The sequence below is a fragment of the Carassius auratus genome, chromosome 37 (assembly GCF_003368295.1).
Source record: "Carassius auratus strain Wakin chromosome 37, ASM336829v1, whole genome shotgun sequence".
NCBI classification, from domain to species: domain Eukaryota; kingdom Metazoa; phylum Chordata; class Actinopteri; order Cypriniformes; family Cyprinidae; genus Carassius; species Carassius auratus.
The window spans coordinates 13,944,704-13,962,787 of record NC_039279.1 but is presented as its reverse complement, the minus strand read 5'-3'; the positions used below and the strand labels follow the sequence as shown (position 1 = coordinate 13,962,787).

The 18,084-nt window shown below is 35.6% G+C and overlaps 2 protein-coding genes across 2 annotated transcripts in view; one reads left to right on the top strand and one right to left on the bottom strand.

The window, feature by feature from the left end:
* Positions 1 to 1,526: 1,526 nt before the first annotated feature.
* Positions 1,527 to 15,252, top strand: LOC113056505 (potassium voltage-gated channel subfamily H member 6). The gene is made up of 12 exons (XM_026223290.1): positions 1,527 to 1,542; positions 2,805 to 2,995; positions 4,947 to 5,372; positions 6,926 to 7,322; positions 8,524 to 8,723; positions 8,832 to 9,084; positions 9,204 to 9,397; positions 10,883 to 10,979; positions 11,247 to 11,525; positions 12,363 to 12,537; positions 12,757 to 12,964; positions 13,855 to 15,252. Exons 1-12 carry the CDS (start codon positions 1,527 to 1,529, stop codon positions 14,122 to 14,124), a joined length of 2,706 nt encoding a protein of 901 aa, XP_026079075.1. The 3' UTR covers positions 14,125 to 15,252.
* The window catches only part of LOC113056299 (receptor tyrosine-protein kinase erbB-2-like), a 31,967-nt gene continuing 28,794 nt past the window's right edge, over positions 14,912 to 18,084 (bottom strand). The window contains exon 27 of the mRNA XM_026222944.1: positions 14,912 to 17,876. Within this exon, the coding sequence (XP_026078729.1) occupies positions 17,557 to 17,876 (320 nt within the window). The 3' untranslated portion in view covers positions 14,912 to 17,556. The remainder of the gene's footprint in view (positions 17,877 to 18,084) is intronic.

Sequence of the window (18,084 nt, the reverse complement as noted above, 5' to 3'; positions counted from 1 at the left end):
TGTGGGATGGTAAATGCTTGATTGACCTTGTTGATATATCTTAGCATGGCAATAAAAAAGATATGTAAGTCAGATGTGGATATTATTGAATTGTGTTATATATTCTGAATATTGTGATCTTTTTAATAATATTATATTAGAAAGTGAAAGTGACGTGACATTCAGCCAAGTATGGTGACCCATACTCAGAATTTGTGCTCTGCATTTAACCCATCCGAAGTGTGTGTGTGTGTGTGTGTGTGTCGCACGGTGTAAAAATGACAGAAAAAAAAAAAAACTGTGGGGGCAAAATGTTCAGTAAGAATTATTTCACATAATTCAACTGCCATATTAAAGTTTTGTGTATTTGATGAGGTTAGAAAAACTAAATCCAGTGCTCCCTATCTAGAAATATATAAAACAGAAGAATATTACAAACCAGCTGTATTTTAATTATACTGCATTCAGATCATGCTGTAAAGATCGTATTTACAAACTGAATGCACATGAACAGCACAATGTTGTTTTACTGGGAAACTCAGAAAAGTCCAGAGTTGGGATAATACAGGGAGCATCTGTATCGATGTCAAATATGTTTAAATGAAGGAAATGATTATTATTTTTATTGATAATAAAAGTAACTAAGTTACAACAGTATTGCATAATTACAATAGAATATACTGTTCACACTTTAGTTTGAGGATCAGTTCTCAGTATTAATAACTATTAACCATGACTTTTATCTCATTAAACTCTTATTTTGTGGTTTTAACCAATTAATGGTTAATAAGTTAGTTACATTTAGGTACTGTATGTGGTATGATTAAGCGAACTTAAATATGGTCATGCAGTAAATTAATTCCTCCATCTATTTAGATTATCAGACTTTGTTTCAAAGTTAATGCCTTAGTTTGGGCTGATTATTCGACAGACGTCATTATCAGACATAACCTTGCATAAAGTAATACATGTGTGTATAATAATACAGTCTTAGAGTCCTGTACATAGCCAGTGTCATGGCTTTAGGGCAGTCACTTCTCATAAAAGCCTGTTTTATAGATCAAGCCCACTTCCTGTCTTTAGTCATTGACCTATGGTTAATTCATCATAATTCTCTGTACAGGCTTCAAGTTCAGTCGGCATGTGGTGTGAAAATGCATCCACCTCTAACTCTTCCCCATTGGCATATTCATTAAATTTTTTTTTCTGAAAAGAGGATGGTCCTTAGGACAAAAACACTCTGTATATTCAACAGTCTGAAAACGTCAATACGAAATAATTGTGCCTTCATGATGAACACATTTGTTGTGATGCAATTGATTTTCTTTAAGCGTGACCACTGCTGCATCTGTCTGGTTCACACTGACAGGGTGTTTTTTCCACGTGAGGGTTCATTTGTCAATGTTCAGGGTCGAGTCAAAAGAGGACGGCCCCATCAGAGATAGATTTCATTGTGTTTATACAGGAAGGGCATGTGGATAATGTACTATAAGAAGCTCGGCCTGTAACAGATTGCCCTGGTGGGTAACTTCGCGTGAACGGACAAAATGCAGCACTTACATGGTAAGAGAGAGTTTATTATATAACATACCGTACAGTGCAGTGTCTCTCAGTTCAGGTCAGATATGGAGACCCCAACAGTGACGTAGGAGGAGCTTCCACACGTGATGACAATGCTTCTTTAAACATGTTTGGAAAATTTACAGCAAGAAAACTGTAGAAACCTTGATACAATGACCAAAAATGCATCAGCTGCTAGTCATTCCAATAAATGGACATCAAAATTGGTGAATGAAAGCAACAGAAACATTCATTTTTGGGAAAGATTTCCAGCAGAACAGCAGGATTATACTGAATAAGAGCAAGACTACACAAGGATTTGCATCAGGATGGGACATTTACAAAAAAAAAAATTGCCTGAACTCACAGAGCCTTTTAACCAGTTTTAGTTTTTTTAAAGATTTAATATGTGTGTTTTTTTTTTGGATGGATGAATGTTTCTATGAAGCTTCTTCATATTTTGGAGACCAGGAACTTGCGTTACAGGATTTGCTTTCATGAGTGGATGATTTTATTGTTCTGATATTGTTCGACGTGAAGGTAACCTGTTAAATTACACCATATGGGACAAACAGCGACTACTCAGATTACAAAGCAGTTTAGATATTCTTTCATAAAGAGGAACAGTCTGTATTTATGTGTCTACAGGTCATTTTTGTTTTCTCCTAGACAGCAATGAGATCTAAAGGAGAGCAAACATGTCTCCTGTTTCTTAAATATTTTCCTGATGTAAGAAAAAGACCCCAGTAATCCCATGAAAAGTTCATAATAATGTACCAAAATGTGCTCAGATTTGAAAAGATAGCAAAGTCTGAGAACTAGAGTCGGGGAATGGATGTTTCATCATATAATCTGAGCCAGACTATCTACATTAATGTTTTTCTGTTCTACAGCAATTGACCTGTGTGTCTACTGTATGTTACTAGTACTGGATAAATATCTGAGACAAATTTGAGATTTAACTGAAACGACTTTTTAACCATTTTAACCATTTTAACCCTGCTTTGATCTTACATTTTGTTTTATATAAGACTGATGTAGTAAAACAAACGGTAATATTGGTGGCATTGTCGATTCTTCTTTTATGCACATTTGAAAATGCCAAATTTTTATTACGCTATTAAATTGAATATAATTTATATAAAAAATAAACATTATTTGAAATATTATTACTGTAAATTGGTATTTATATAAATTCATAAATTGTCATCCATTAAAACACTACTCTGAATTCTAATCAGTTGAATTTTTCATTTATCATAAAGACCTGAAATCCAGTTTGTGGAACTCTACCACCAACTCTGAGCGGATGAAAGCTTTAAACCGATTCCCATCATTCAATTTAAACCTGCGTCGGCCCAGACGATCCAGTCACTCCACAGCAGCCTGCAACATCGAGCTTGTTGCTCCAAAGGTGAAGGAGCGCACACAGAACGTGACAGAGAAGGTCACGCAGGTATGATACATTGTTGGTCTTGCTTTAACATCTTGAATGTAGATCTGCTGGCAGATTACACTCAAGAGTTTACATTGTGATTAATGGAACCACAAATGGTATAAAATATCAGTATTACCACAAATAATTGCAAATGTTTACTTATTTTTACTATTTTTCTATTTATTTATTTAGTGTGTGTGTGTGTGCACTTCAAACTATTGTTCTGCTATACAAAACATTCAGGTCCTCTCATATCCAGAAAGTTGTAAACATACTGAAAACATTCAAGTTGATATCTGAATAATCATGGCATTTGTCACATGGAAAAAAACAATGTGACCAGAAACCATTCATGGAAAGATCGTTAGAACAGAGACATGAACCCTCATACAAATGCAAAATCTATAACCCCTGTGGCCTCTGGTCCAAAACTGTGGAGTACTATTGTGTAGTTGAAGGTAAACGGTCTACACTCCACATATTGTTTTAATGGTAATTTAGGGAAACTTTAATGTGTTAGTCTACCCAAATCTGAGCACCTTCCCCTAACCATCGCTTGTTCTCATCTCTCTGTTTCCAAAAAGAACGCATCTCATCACAATCCCAAGTGGTCGGTTGACTATTAGCCCCTCTTTTTGAGGTTAAGCTGCTATTATAGTTTGGGGAACTGTATCTGGTAGTAATATGAAGTCAATGCACATGCATAGATCGTAGTAAGTTTGCACTTTACCTGGTCACACACATCTGTTAGATAGGAAACATCTCATGAAGTTAATGTTGAATTCTGTGAAAGTTTATCCTGTGTCTATTCAGGTCAATGTGTTTTATTTGTATATCACATTTCACAAAACATTGTTCCAAAGCAGCTTTACAAAGCATAGAGCCTACCAAATGACCAATGGCAGAGATGTAAATGAACTGCTACTGGCTATTTCAGTTAAGAAAACTGCCCTTGACAAACCATCTTACACAGACTAAAGAGGAATATTTTGGTTTGGTAAATTTAAGCTTAACTGGCAGCAGCTGTAACACCAAAACCTCAAAGTAGCATGGGAAAATGTTACTGGGATTAATATCCCAAATCAGATTTGGGAAGAAGGACTGGAATTCATACTTGCTCTATTAATGCAAGATTACAATTTATACAGTTTAAACTGGTGCATAGTTCACATTATACCCAAACTAAACTCAAAGAATGCTACGAAAGAAGGTGCAAGAGCTCAGATAAGACACATGCTCATATTTTCTGGTTTTGAGATTTCGGAGTTTCGGAAGAAAAATTTTCGGATTTGGACTAAATATCAGTCCAGATCTTGAATTAGCTTTGGATGTTCTGACCCTATATTAGCATTGACACATTCTCAGCAATTGTCTGTTATGTTGACTAAAAGGTGGCTAAAAGGGTGATCTTGATGGATCGAAAGTCTGCTTTAGCACCTAGTTTTCATAAATGGCTGGCTGAAATGGTTGCTTAAAAATATTCGTTTTTCTAAGACTGATGCTTCTAAAAAAATGTATAACATCTAGGGCCCCTACATTTCTCTTTAAAAGTTGAAATTTGCTTAGACTCTTTTGTTTTGTTTTAGGTTTTTATAAAAACGAATTAAAAAGAAAAGTTCATAAATGGCTGGCTGAAATGGTTGCTAAAAACATTCGTTTTTCTAAGACTGATGCTTCTAAAAAAAAAAAAAAAAAAAACTGGCCCCATTCACTCTAATTCACTTATCTTTTTTAAGTGCTAAAACCCAAATTTTATACAATTATAAATATATAATTTGGGCCCAAACTTATATTGAACCCAAAATACTCCTTTAAAAAAACACAAACCAGCTTGGACACCATAAATCCCATTGGATTTTTTTTGGGGGTTGGGGGTTAGCTTGAAACAAAAGCATCTGACTTATTGCCTGTGAGTTAAATTAGTGAGAAATTCTTGCTAAAAGCAGTCATCTTCTCTTTCCATGCAAAGGTACTGTCTCTAGGTGCCGATGTTTTGCCTGAGTACAAGATCCAGGCTCTGGATGTCCACAAGTGGATCATGTTGCACTACAGTCCGTTCAAAGCCATGTGGGACTGGATCATTCTTCTGCTAGTGCTCTACACAGCCGTCTTCACGCCGTACTCGGCTGCTTTCTTCCTCAATGAGCTGGAGGAGGAGAAGAAACACACCTGTGGTTACACCTGTAACCCTTTAAATGTCGTAGACGTGATAGTGGACGTTCTGTTTATAATAGACATCGTTATTACCTTCAGGACAACATACGTGAATCATAATGATGAGGTGGTGACCCATCCCAAGCTCATCGCTATCCACTATATCAAGGGCTGGTTTCTCGTCGACATGGTGGCCGCAATTCCCTTTGATCTGCTCATCTTCATGTCTGGATTAAATGAGGTATAAAGAAACAACCTGCCCCTTCTTTACACCAGCTAGTGATATTTAGACCTAAAAAGCTAGTCCCTGCTAACAGGGAATGCACTCAGAAAGTTATATGCATGGTACTCTCAAAGTGATTATATTTTTCCAGTAGAATTAATGGAATGGTCTTTAATAATGTTCTTAAAAAAATATTTATATAGGGCAGCCTACAAAGAACTTTTAATGAATGTTCATTCCATTCGTGATACACATAATAGGGTACAGGGATGTGTTTTGGTCTTTTTAAGAAGCATTTTGTAGTATTTATCTAAAATACCACAATTCTTTATATATATAGATATATATATATATATATCTATATATATATATATATATATATATATATATATATATATATATATATATATATATATATATATATAAACATCATTATACAAAACAAGTTACATTTTTTTATTATTTTATTCTAAAGGAATTAACTTTTTAATTTAACTTTTCGGTGAAATTTCTGGAAATAATAGTTATTATTTGTCTTAATTTTATCTCTCTATATATATTCATACTGTATATAATGCAACTAAATTTGCAGTGTGATTTATTTAGGCAAATTTTTGTTGTTACTCCTTTTAAATTAAGGAACTATTGCATTAATAATAAATTAACTTCATAATATTAAAGCCTGTTCAGCATAAAAAGGATTAAACATTAATAATAATCCTTTTCTTAAATTTTATTTTATCAACATAGTAATTGTTACTTTTTATCTCATAAATCTTTTTTTTCTTGCAACTTAGATTTAGCATCTCGCAACTTTGAGTTTTTTAACTTGCAATTTAGACTTTTTTTAGAATTGAGAATTTACATCTCGCAATTAAATTTTTTCGTCTGCCCCAGAATAAAAATTTTAAATGTAATTGCATTTTTCTATCTCACAATTCAGAATTTTTCCTCAGTTGTGAGTTAACATGTCACAGTTCTGGCTTTTTCTTAGAATTGCGATTTTATATCGTGAATTTCTAGAAAAAAAGTCTGGATTGTGAGAAATTCTGAATTGCAAGAAAAAAGTCAGCTGTGAGAGAAGTCGCAAATATCTCTATTTTTTAACCCTGTGATGAAAAGAAACTTTCAAATCATAATGACATCATCAAGGACAAATTCTTCATAATCTTAAATGTCGTCATAATCTTTTTTTAATTATCATCATATATAAGTACGTTCAACTTTATCCGCATACATGCAGTATACTTGTGGCAATGTACTATATAGTATATCTCAATTGCTTGTATTGTTGCAAAATCTGCTAAAAGCAACTTTAAGGTATAAAGATTTTATAAATATTAACATTATGATTTTCTGTAAAGCTTCTCTAAAGCAATGCGTAATGTGAAAAGTGCCTTACAAATGAAATTATATCCAAATTCCAGCATTTATTAAAATGTATTAATTTTGCAGTTTACAATTAAACACATTATTTGTCTAATACAGTGTTTATCCATTTAAAAATTGACAATATCAGACTGAAACTTGTTTGCTATTCTTTCTTTGTCCTCCCATCATCCAATCTGCAGACGACGGCCACTCTCATTGGTCTGCTGAAGACAGCCCGTCTGTTGCGCTTGGTCCGGGTGGCCAGAAAATTAGATCGCTACTCCGAGTATGGAGCTGCAGTCCTCTTCTTGCTCATGTGCACCTTCATGCTGATTGCTCATTGGTTGGCATGCATCTGGTATGCCATTGGTCATGTGGAGAGGCCCTACATGAAGACAGGTTGGCTGGATAACCTGGCCGATCAACTGGGGAAACATTACAATGACAGTGATGCCAGCTCAGGACCCTCCATTCAGGATAAATACATCACTGCGCTCTATTTCACCTTCAGTAGTCTGACCAGCGTGGGCTTTGGGAATGTCTCTCCAAACACCAACTCGGAGAAGATGTTCTCCATCTGTGTCATGCTCATTGGCTGTAAGTAACTGCATAAAGCTTGTTTTCTTAAGTTTAAGGCTCAAATATGTCATTTCTGTGCTACTGTCCTGAACATTCCTACTAATTACATTTACTCACATTTATACCTAAAAAGATGTAGTTGGTGACCTACTCAGAGTCTTAAAATCTTAGCCTAGTGGTCTCTACTTTTTTTTTTATTCTTTTTATTTTTCTTTCTGTAGTAATTTGTTTATAGCAAAGTGGGATATATATATATATATATATATATATATATATATATATATATATATATGTATATATATATATATGCTGATGAAGAACCAAAGTATGTTCTATGCAGGAACACAATCCAGACATGCTACATCCAACATGTCAACATTATCATGTGACCTACGAGTAACGTCTCTTTTATTCTTAAAAAAAAATTATATATATATCCACTAACCCTATTATAGTTTTTATATTTTCTTTCCATTTTCTTTCCCAGTTGAAATTTTGTGGTGTGTAATTTGTAGTAGGTGTTATTATTATTATTATTATTATTATTATTATTATTATTATTTTACAAATATCTCTGTATAGTTTTATTTGTTTATTTATTTTCACTTTTATTTGTAGTATCCCTCTTTGTATTTTATAGTACATCAAGTTAAACTAAATTAAACACTTTAGTTTAGTTACCAATTCTCACTATTAACAATTAACTATGACTTTTGCCTCAATAAACCCCTAATTTGCTGCCTATTAATAATTAGTAAAGTAGTTGTTAAGTTTAGGTATGGGGTAGGTTTATGGATCTAAAAAATGGTCATGCAGAATAAGACATTTATAAGCGGTAAAGTACTAATAAATAGCCAATATGCTAATAATATACATGCAAATAACCAACTGGTTAATAGTCAAAATAAAGCGTTAACAAAATATGAAATGTTTACATACACACAGTGGCATGCAAAAGTTTGGGAACCCCTTGCAGAATCTGTGAAAATGTGAATAATTTTAACAAGCTAAGAGAGATCATACTAAATGCATGTTATTTTTTATTTAGTACTGTCCTGAGTAAGATATGTTGCATAAAAGATGTTTAAGTATATTACTTTGTTATAATTATAGTTTTAGTTTCAGTTGTAGTTTAAATGAATTATAATAACCCTCCTCTTACCTCCTTGTCAAAAAACGGTGCTGTTGATTAAATATTCTCCTGTTGACTTTGTCTTAGCTCTCATGTATGCCAGCATTTTTGGGAATGTCTCTGCAATAATTCAGAGGCTTTATTCGGGAACAACACGCTATCACACCCAGCTGTTGCGGGTTAAAGAGTTCATCCGCTTCCATCAGATACCTGGAGAACTGAGGCAGAGACTGGAGGAATATTTCCAACATGCCTGGTCCTACACCAATGGCATTAATATGAATGCAGTGAGTCACATAATGAGCCAGAATGAGTTACTCAGATATCATTCCTGTCTATACTATAGATTAATCGGTATATAAAAACACAGTCATGCCTCTTATTTTCTATTATAGGTCCTGAGAGGTTTTCCTGAGTGTTTGCAAGCTGATATTTGCCTGCATCTCAATCGTAGTCTGCTGCAGAATTGTAAGGTGTTCCATGGGGCAAGTAAAGCGTGCCTGAGAGCTCTCGCCGTGCGCTTTAAAACCACCCACTCCCCACCTGGAGACACCCTCTATCACCATGGCGACGTGATCAAAGCCCTCCACTTCATCTCCCGAGGTTCCATTCAAGTGTCGCAAAATAACATTGTGCTGGCCATCCTGGGTGAGAGTCAAATCAAACCTGAGCAAACAGCTGCCTGATCCACTGATGTTTTGAGTGTTTTTTTAAACTGATCGTCTTTTATAAGGTCTAATAAAAACTACTTCCTGTTTCACGAACAGGTAAGAATGATGTCTTTGGCGAGCCTATAAATCTGTATGCTGATCATGGTCACAGTAACGCTGATGTTACTGCACTTACCTACTGTGACCTTCACCGTATCCAAAGAGACGACCTTCTGGAGGTGCTGGACATGTATCCTGTATTCGGCGAGAGCTTTTGGAGGAAATTAGAAATCACCTTTAACCTACGAGACGTGTGTGAACCTCACATCTAAACACATTTCTACATATCCCTCACTGATTCTTGAATACTGAGATAAAATAGGCTATTACCACTATTGCTGGTTTGGATTTTTTTTGACTGGCGAGACTTCTAAGAACCGGTTTGCCTCTCCACTGGCTAGAGAGCCACCACAGAGCCAGGTCTTACGTCATCTGACTACGTCTCATTTCCCCTAGTAATGGTAGCACAGCAGTGCCAAACACAATGGGTTTGTTTAGGATGCATTGGCGCCGGGTGGACCGATCGGCACAAGATACTGAAGCGCCGCTGGAATGATTCAAAAGCATAAAGAGCCATCTACCCTCCAGTCGCTCCTGTGGTGCACCAATGCCATGCATCCTGAACTAGCCTAAACACCATCAACAATGGTGGACGTAGCATTGCTATTGATGTCCATGGCTTTAAGAACCTATATCGGCATCCAAACACAGAAAATCCAACCTGTTATTGTTTAGCTAACATATTTCAAATATGGAGGTTAAAAGTATTTTGTTGGTCACAGTAACCCCGCCCCCAGCCCCTGACACAAGCAGTTCTTACTTCTAGCCCAGCAATGTTTTGGTGCTACTTACAAAGCTGGTGCTGGAGCTGGTGCTTTGGGTGTCAAAGGACAAAGAACCGATTTGAAACTAGGCTCTAGCTCCGAACCGGCACCCAAGCTGTGTTGGTGGAAAAGGGGTATATGATTGAAGAAATAAGCCTTTAGGTATCACAGAATTGGTCATATTAATGAACATTTGAATTTATGTAAAATATTGAGTGTCGAACTGATAGGTGGGTTCAGGGGTAGTGAGTCAAATTTTCATTTTTTTATAAAATAAACAGTTTAATTAAATACAATGGTGCATTTAAATGAAGACCATTCAAGTGTTCATGTAAGATCACTTGGTTACTTATACAGTATTTATGAGAATATTACCATTAGTGGCTTTTAGGCCCTGTGGCACAAATGGCACACTTGTGGTCTTGTGGACTTACAATGGCCACAGAGTGTGCGTGCCTGTTAAGTCCATGAGACCATAGGGCGTCCCATTCATCATTTTAGCCTTCAGAAGGGTGCTCACGAGTGCACTGAAGCGAGCTCTGCAGCAGACTTCTACCCAACATTCAAAGCGGCATTACATCATGAAAGTGTGAACTAAGAGGAAGACTGCAAGGGTTTAGGGTGCGATTTGGGACAGGGCCTTAGAGATATTTAAAGGTGCACGCTGTAGTTTGTTGTTTATATGCTATTCTTTTCTTGGATTTTATACTGACATCTATTGGTGTGGATAAATCATTACAAAAATGTAAAAACGGATTCCACATGTTTTGTCGTATAGCATGCATTCTTCTCACCATAACAAATGTCAGCTTGTGTAGTTAACAGCAATAAGGCATAACCCTGAAAGATTGAGACAAATGGTCTGTTCATCAAATGCTACAGTAATCCATGTTTTAACTGATATGTATTCAGGCTGAACAGATGATGCCCAGTGAAAATTTGGACTGTGGATATCATGTGAATGACATACGACACCGCCAAAACTCACTAGACAGGCGCAACAGGCCAGGTGAGTGGAACACTCACAAATATAAACACAACTGAGATCTACTGAAACTTAGTTGAGTCCAGAAGTTCAAATTTTTACAAATTTTAAAGTAAAAAGATGAATAAAACTAAACCATATTTCAGAATAATTAAATTCACAGTTAGCCATGAATCACATATACCCTTGTTTTTCTTGAGCCAGACGTTTGACTAAATTCACAGAGAACAAGTCAAAGACATATGTTTATCACCTTACCAAGACAAAATTGCTCTTGTCTTGCTATTCAAGACGGAATGGACCAGAATAACTCATACCCATCTCGGATGTGTTCGACCCTGGGTCGCAATCATTCTCCAACCGCTTACATGCACTGGGAGGATCTGTGTAGCTGTGGAAGCTCTACATTACAGTCCAGTGAAAATCTCAGCAAGTCTCCCATCAGCCGCTGTGAGCTGTACAGTTTGGATGCAGATCATCTGGATTACCCCTCTCCTATTGTGAGACTAATACCAGCTCGTGGTGCCTCTGGGGTCAGCAGCGAGCCCATTACGGATATAGGGCACTTAGGTGGTAAGGTGCACAATGTAGTTCATTGGTTTCATTTTTGTCTGGGACTTCATCTTGACATATGTTGGTTGCAGCGATACAAACATTTTTAAATTTCAGTCCCGAAGCCAAACCATAGTGTACTGCATGATGTATTGCTGTAGGCCAAACCCCAGAAATGAGTTAGCATTTTAGCACTACTAGTTGCATCGGTTTATTTATTTTTTATTAGTTTTTGGTTAAATGCCTGAAATAAGGTCAGCAGTCAACACAAGCTCAAGAAATATTTATGTTTTATTCCTTCACATAAAATACATCATACCATGCGATTTTTAAAACTTTTACTTTTCTTAAAAAATGTGGTTGTTAGCATATGGCTAAATAGGACTTATGTGTTAACAGTGTTATTGTGAGCTATTCCAACTAACTTTAATCAAAAAAGCTTTAAAAACAAAAAAAAAACATCTGAAAGAGTATCATCGGAAGCGTTAGTGTTGATGTGACCATTGTGTAGTTAGTTTATACTGTAGTCTCTGCTTTAGCTTTTTACCTCTGGTGATTGTATTTAGTCTTCAAACTTCAAAAACATCCACAAAGAACAATCACTAAACTTTGTTGATCACAGAGCTTATTTTCAATATTATTCAATATTCCAAAATCCAATGGGAAATCCTATTGGGTTTTTGAGAGAACCAGGCTGATGCTAACATCTAGGTTGACCGACAGAAATACATCATTACTGCAGCACTATATTGGAGAACTTGGTAATTTTAGATTGTTTGCAACCACTGTTTCAGTGATAACATTTTCACTTGAATTATTGGATTATTATTATTCAATGTCTCCTCCTAACATAAGCTCCCCCTCCATCTGGATTGTACCATTACTGGCCTGACCACCAGGCAGCTCTTTACGCTGAACAGACTGAACAGCGCCCCTTATCTGTCCAGACCTCATTCTCACCACTGCTCTTTGAGCATCAACCCAGTGAACTTGAGTCCAGACTGGAGCTCCTGCAGAATCAACTCAGCAGGTAGGTGGTGCATCTTAGAGAAACAGTTCTGATCCCATTTATTGCCCAGCACGAAGAATAAGAATGAACAGTTTGTTCATGGTGCTCTCTTTGTTACATTGAAACTTACAGTCTCCAAGTACTGTCACTTGATTATATTGGGTGAAGGGATGATAATAGATGAAGGTGTCTAGTAAATCACTACTTACATGCTGCAATTTTCTGCTCCCTTTCTCCCAGACTGGAGACCAGAATGACAGCAGACTTTAATTTGATCCTTCAGCTTCTCCAGCGACAGATCGCTCCGGTGCCCCCAGCATATAGCACCGTATTACCGGACAGCCACACTCCTGACCCTGCTGTAATGTACGGAAGCAGTGCACCAGTACTTCACATCATGTACCCGATCCCAAACATTCAGCTGGACAGTAGAAACACCGCCATTCAGGTAAAAATGCTGTCCATTAAAATTGGTTTTCAATGACAGACAAAAAGTAGTGTTTAATTATATTGAATGTGTACTTTTAGTGCACTTCATATCTTATATATATATATATATATATATATATATATATATATATATATATATATATATATATGTGCACAATCTATTTGCAGATAATTTTAATGAAATAAAAGGCCACTTATTGTTTCCTAAATCACTTAAGTACACTTTTAAACTGTTCACTTTGTAATGTCATTAAAGTTAATTATCACATTTATAAAGTAGTATAGTAATAACGTTTACTTTTGAATACATTAAAATAATTGTTTTAATAAATTGTTTTAATAATTGTTTATCATGCTTAATAAAAACCAACACTTTTTTTTTGTACAATAACATACTAAAGCACTAAGTTATATATAATTTTACTGTAAAGTGTTTATTTGATATTACATTTAAAGATAATATATATATATATAGATTTAAAGGACTGAATAATTCTAAAGGTACATATTAGTAATTTTTTAATAGTTTACCTATGTAAGTTGGTCAAGTATGCACTAAGTTCAACCAATTGTATTTAATGTAAATTTAAACTATAATGCATTTTAATTTAATTGTAAATGGCATGAAAATTAAGTGACAGATTATTACTGTAGATTACATTTACATACGTTTATATAAAAGTATGTTCAAGTGTGCTTCTTTTAAACAAGGTTTGATTACTACCAGAACCTCAGTCATTCCAAAACCATCCTGATACTAAATACTAAACTCTAGCTGAGCAGTATCCACACTAAACTTATGACAATACAAAATGTCTGTGTGGAGCTTCTTTTATTACTAGAATGATTAATAAACCAAACTGACTATCTTTAACTCTGTGTTTCCAGAGTCCAGCCCAGCCAGATTCCATATTCAAGTCAAATTCCCAGGGTTCTCTGTCCAGTGGTGTTCACATGGGAGCTGCATCAGATGACTGTGTACCTGATCAACTGGAAACGAATACGGTTTCAACCCCAGTGCATCAGCCCATAATAATAGATCCACCACGCCTCTGTGCATCCCTCCGCTTTCCCTCATTGCCCGGCAACCTGGACTCTTCATCACACCTGGAAGGAATTCCAAAACACACATCTGACCCTGCCTTACCAGTCAACTAAAATCACAACACACCATCAACCAGCTTATCATAACAGAACAATGAGAACACATGATTAAAACACAATCGATAAATAAATACCATACTGATGCTAAGAATACCAAGCAATTTGACCATCTTGGTAAACCAACTGTTGCAGTCCATAAGTTAGGACAGGCCTAAACTGTTTTGTGTAGTCAAAACTTGTGTCGTTACATAACGTGATTTAAGATAAATTTGCACAGGAAAAAAAATGCATTTATAATAGGGGTTTTAATATTTAAGGATCTCAAAAGGAATTACTGCTTTGAATTACTGAAAAAGCTACTGTTAAAATAAAGAGAGAAATGAGACAATTTTGGATGCTGTTCTTTAAAGATCTCTCAGATTTAGTAGTTCAACAGATAACGTTAAAAATAACAATAATAAAATGAATAAAAATCTGATAAAACATTGTCAAACTTTGACGTTGGCTTGAAAAAGTCTAGTCTTAATAGGCTTGAAGGTTTTAAGTTATGGATTGATGCTAAGGTGTTGCTATGTAGATGCTACTTGTTAGAGTGTTCTGGGTGGTTGCTAAGGTGTTTCTATGCAGATTATACTTGTTAGAGGGTTCTGGGTGGTTGCTAAGGTGTTTCTATGCAGTTGCATGCATTTGAAAATAATACCTCTAATTCTATCTGCAGAACAATTTTTTTTTAAGGTTACACTTTTATATTAAAAGAAACATGTTTACATGAATGATTTCACTAAAGTGTGGACACTGACCTCTGTGTGACACTGTCTCCATGAAATCACAAGTTTGTCTCCGATTTCATTTCTTTTTATTATCTCATAACAGACTTTTGTTTTGTAGAATAACATAAGCAGGTGAGGAGATTGTTCACCCCAATTTTAGGCATCAAAATGTACCTCTTATCAGAAACCGATAAAATAAGCCAGTTGGCAAAGTCTGGTTACTAAGAAGTACTGTTTAAAATATCTCTCAAAAGACTTTTGCACACTGGTACCATTAGAGTTCTCAAACTCACCGTGCATCGAGATCACTGTGTACAGTATATTTACAATTTGTTGGCTCACAAGAAAAATAGCATTATTACATATAAAGTCTACAATAACCATTCAACCATTAGCTGAGATCTGGATAACATGAATATAAAAAGTACAACATTCAATATTAAACATTCAATCTGTATATTTTGTTAAAATCATGGCATTAATAGATTATAAAGTTCCTTCAATGTGCTTGCATAGACCTTGGATCCTGAAATTATGAAATTGCTGAAAGTTGGCATCAATGCTGATTTATGGCATTACAAATGGAGTTGAAACTAAAACTTATAAAAAGCAATTGTTGGTGCTTAATTCCATTGTCAACCGCTACTGTATGATTTTTTTTTTCCAAACCGAACCAATAACCTGTACCAAAAAAAAAAAAAAAATCTATGCAGAGACAAGGAAGAAATTCAACAAATAGTTTTTTCCCCATCCCTTATGAATAACAATCACGTCATTGTTTGAGCTGATGTCGAAACACATTGGAGTATCACTCTCTCACTCCAGCGACAGTTCATCATCTGTGACTACTGCTTCACATACTGTCAAAGAAAAATCAATAAGTAACAGCTAAACCTTGACAAATTTTCAAACATCTGGAATTTAAAATGTGGTTTAGTAAAAATAACTGCATAATGTATGAACTGGCAGTAAAGAATGCATATCGACATGGCCAGGACAAAACATTCATGTCTTTCCTCAAAGAAGTGACATATTAACTGGACGCTGGAGTTGGGTAGTTAACAAAAGGCGCACGTTGTAATTTGGAACAATGGAAGCATTGAAGGGGTGTTCATCCAGCTGGAGGCCACAGCTGCTAATTTATGGAAATCAGACCACATTCTTAAACATGAAGTATTTACTCCACAACACTGTGTTTAGTGTTAGCGGTCTTTCTGTGTACATGTGAGGCTAATTTAAATGAGTAGAAGGGGTAGTGCCTAAAAGAAGTTCTTATAAAATAACAACAATAGACATTACAAACATGAACGATCGCATCTGGGGTTAAACATTGATTTCAACCTCTTATTACAAATAAACTAGTTGGTCTGGTAGTAATGGCCCATTCACATCAATTAATACCACACTGTATTCATCACTGCAAAGAAAGTCTGTTAGGTAACTAAAATGTACAATAAGAAAAATACAGGGAGATATTTAAACATATTTACCCTAAAGATATATCCAGGTCATATTTCAACCCAAAATCCAAAAAGACTAAAAATAAAACAATTTGGTCTAAAGAAAATTTATTCTACCAATAGCAGTAAGATGTTTTGCATCGTGACATGTTTCTTAATTATAATTTAATATAATTTAAATGTAATATATTATATATATATATATATATTATATATTATACACACACAACTTTACAAAAATTTGGAATAATCAAGATTTTAAAAGTTTCTGAAACTCTCAAGCTCACCGTGCTGATTTGCTTCTCAATGAAAACTTTTTTTAATAATTATCCATGTCGTAAACTAAATTATTTGATGAATAAAAAAGCTTTATTAGGAATCGACTAAACTGCCATTACAGTCACTTGTTTTGATTAATAAAATGCAACTTTGCTAAATGCCGTATTTATCCAAACTCGGGAGGGAGTGTGGTTAATTATAATAAAAATAATCTTAAGCAAACATCTCAACACAAGCATTAGTATTATGCACAATATTTAAAATCAGGGTGCAATATGACCTGGACACCCTTTGCTCTACATACATCTGTACAACTGTTACCCAGCCCATAATGAAGATAGTCATTGCTCAAACAAGGATTTCAAAAACTAAAAATACCCAAACAAATGTAAAAACCTGGATATGTCACAGATGAGAAATGATGATGAATTTTCAGAGCCAGTTTCATCGCCGGACACACAACACCCGCTTCGTGCGGCAATAATGTCAGTCTTTTATTCACTGGCCCTGTAGCTGCTCACCCAGGGCCGTTACACACAGAACAGAGCAGCTTTGAGTGTGTCCGGATCTCATGCAGCACTCTGGAAAGCAGTGTGTACGGTCCTGGTTTGGAATTGAATTGAATCTCCAGAAAAGGTAAGTAACGTTTTTATGAGATGACCAAAAGCAAAAATTCGAATAAAAATCCTTAATGTTCTACGAAGACATTATCCAGTGTTAACAACATTCAAGCAGTCTTAAAAACGTACCATATATTTGATATATGCAAAAACGCAGATTTTTTTTTTTTGTCAAGGACTGGAAATGCATCCATCTTCAAGTTCCAACTCCAGTACAGAATGCTACATACGTCTGTGTGGTACTTTAGTAGAAAGCCATTAGAAACCATTCCCATTGAGAATGTCCTTCACAAAATATGTCTTTTACTCACTCGCTCGCTCATGCACCTCACTTCACCGCTCACGCTCACACTGCTCTCAAGTATACTCCAACTGACCACTCCATGTCTCTGCTAAGCCCAGGTACTCTGGGTTTTCTGCCGTGGGGGTCATGTAGCCATTGGGCTGCCTGTGAGTAGTACCTCCGTTTATGGACGCTCTGGCGACTGCCTGAGCTTTAGCTGCAATATCATGATAGTAGGGGTTGTCGAAGGCGGGTGAGATGCTGTGCACTGGCACCAGGTACTCTGGGTTCTCCACACTGTTCCCTGTATGAAGACCGTTAACGAATCTCCTCTCTCTCGCTTTGCGTGGAAGTGTGCTGGGACGGTCTGATGACACGTGCTGGTTCACATACTCTGCAATCAAAGACACTGTGTTGAAATGATGGCATTAAAAGTGTTAAAGAAAGTCTTAAATAGCAATTTTCTTCTGTAATGTAATGTATTTACTAGGACATTCATCAAAAACACTGTGGAGTAAGACTGAAATCATTGTTAGCTAAAATTGTTGGAATGCACAATATATTGGTAAAGTGTCGATAAGTGTTTAATTTTTACTTTATTT

Coding starts and splice junctions, on each gene's coding strand:
- LOC113056505 (XM_026223290.1), top strand. Junction 9,085..9,203: donor CATTGTGCTGGCCATCCTGG/GTGAGAGTCAAA, acceptor TTTCACGAACAG/GTAAGAATGATGTCTTTGGC. Junction 10,980..11,246: donor AGACAGGCGCAACAGGCCAG/GTGAGTGGAACA, acceptor TTGCTATTCAAG/ACGGAATGGACCAGAATAAC.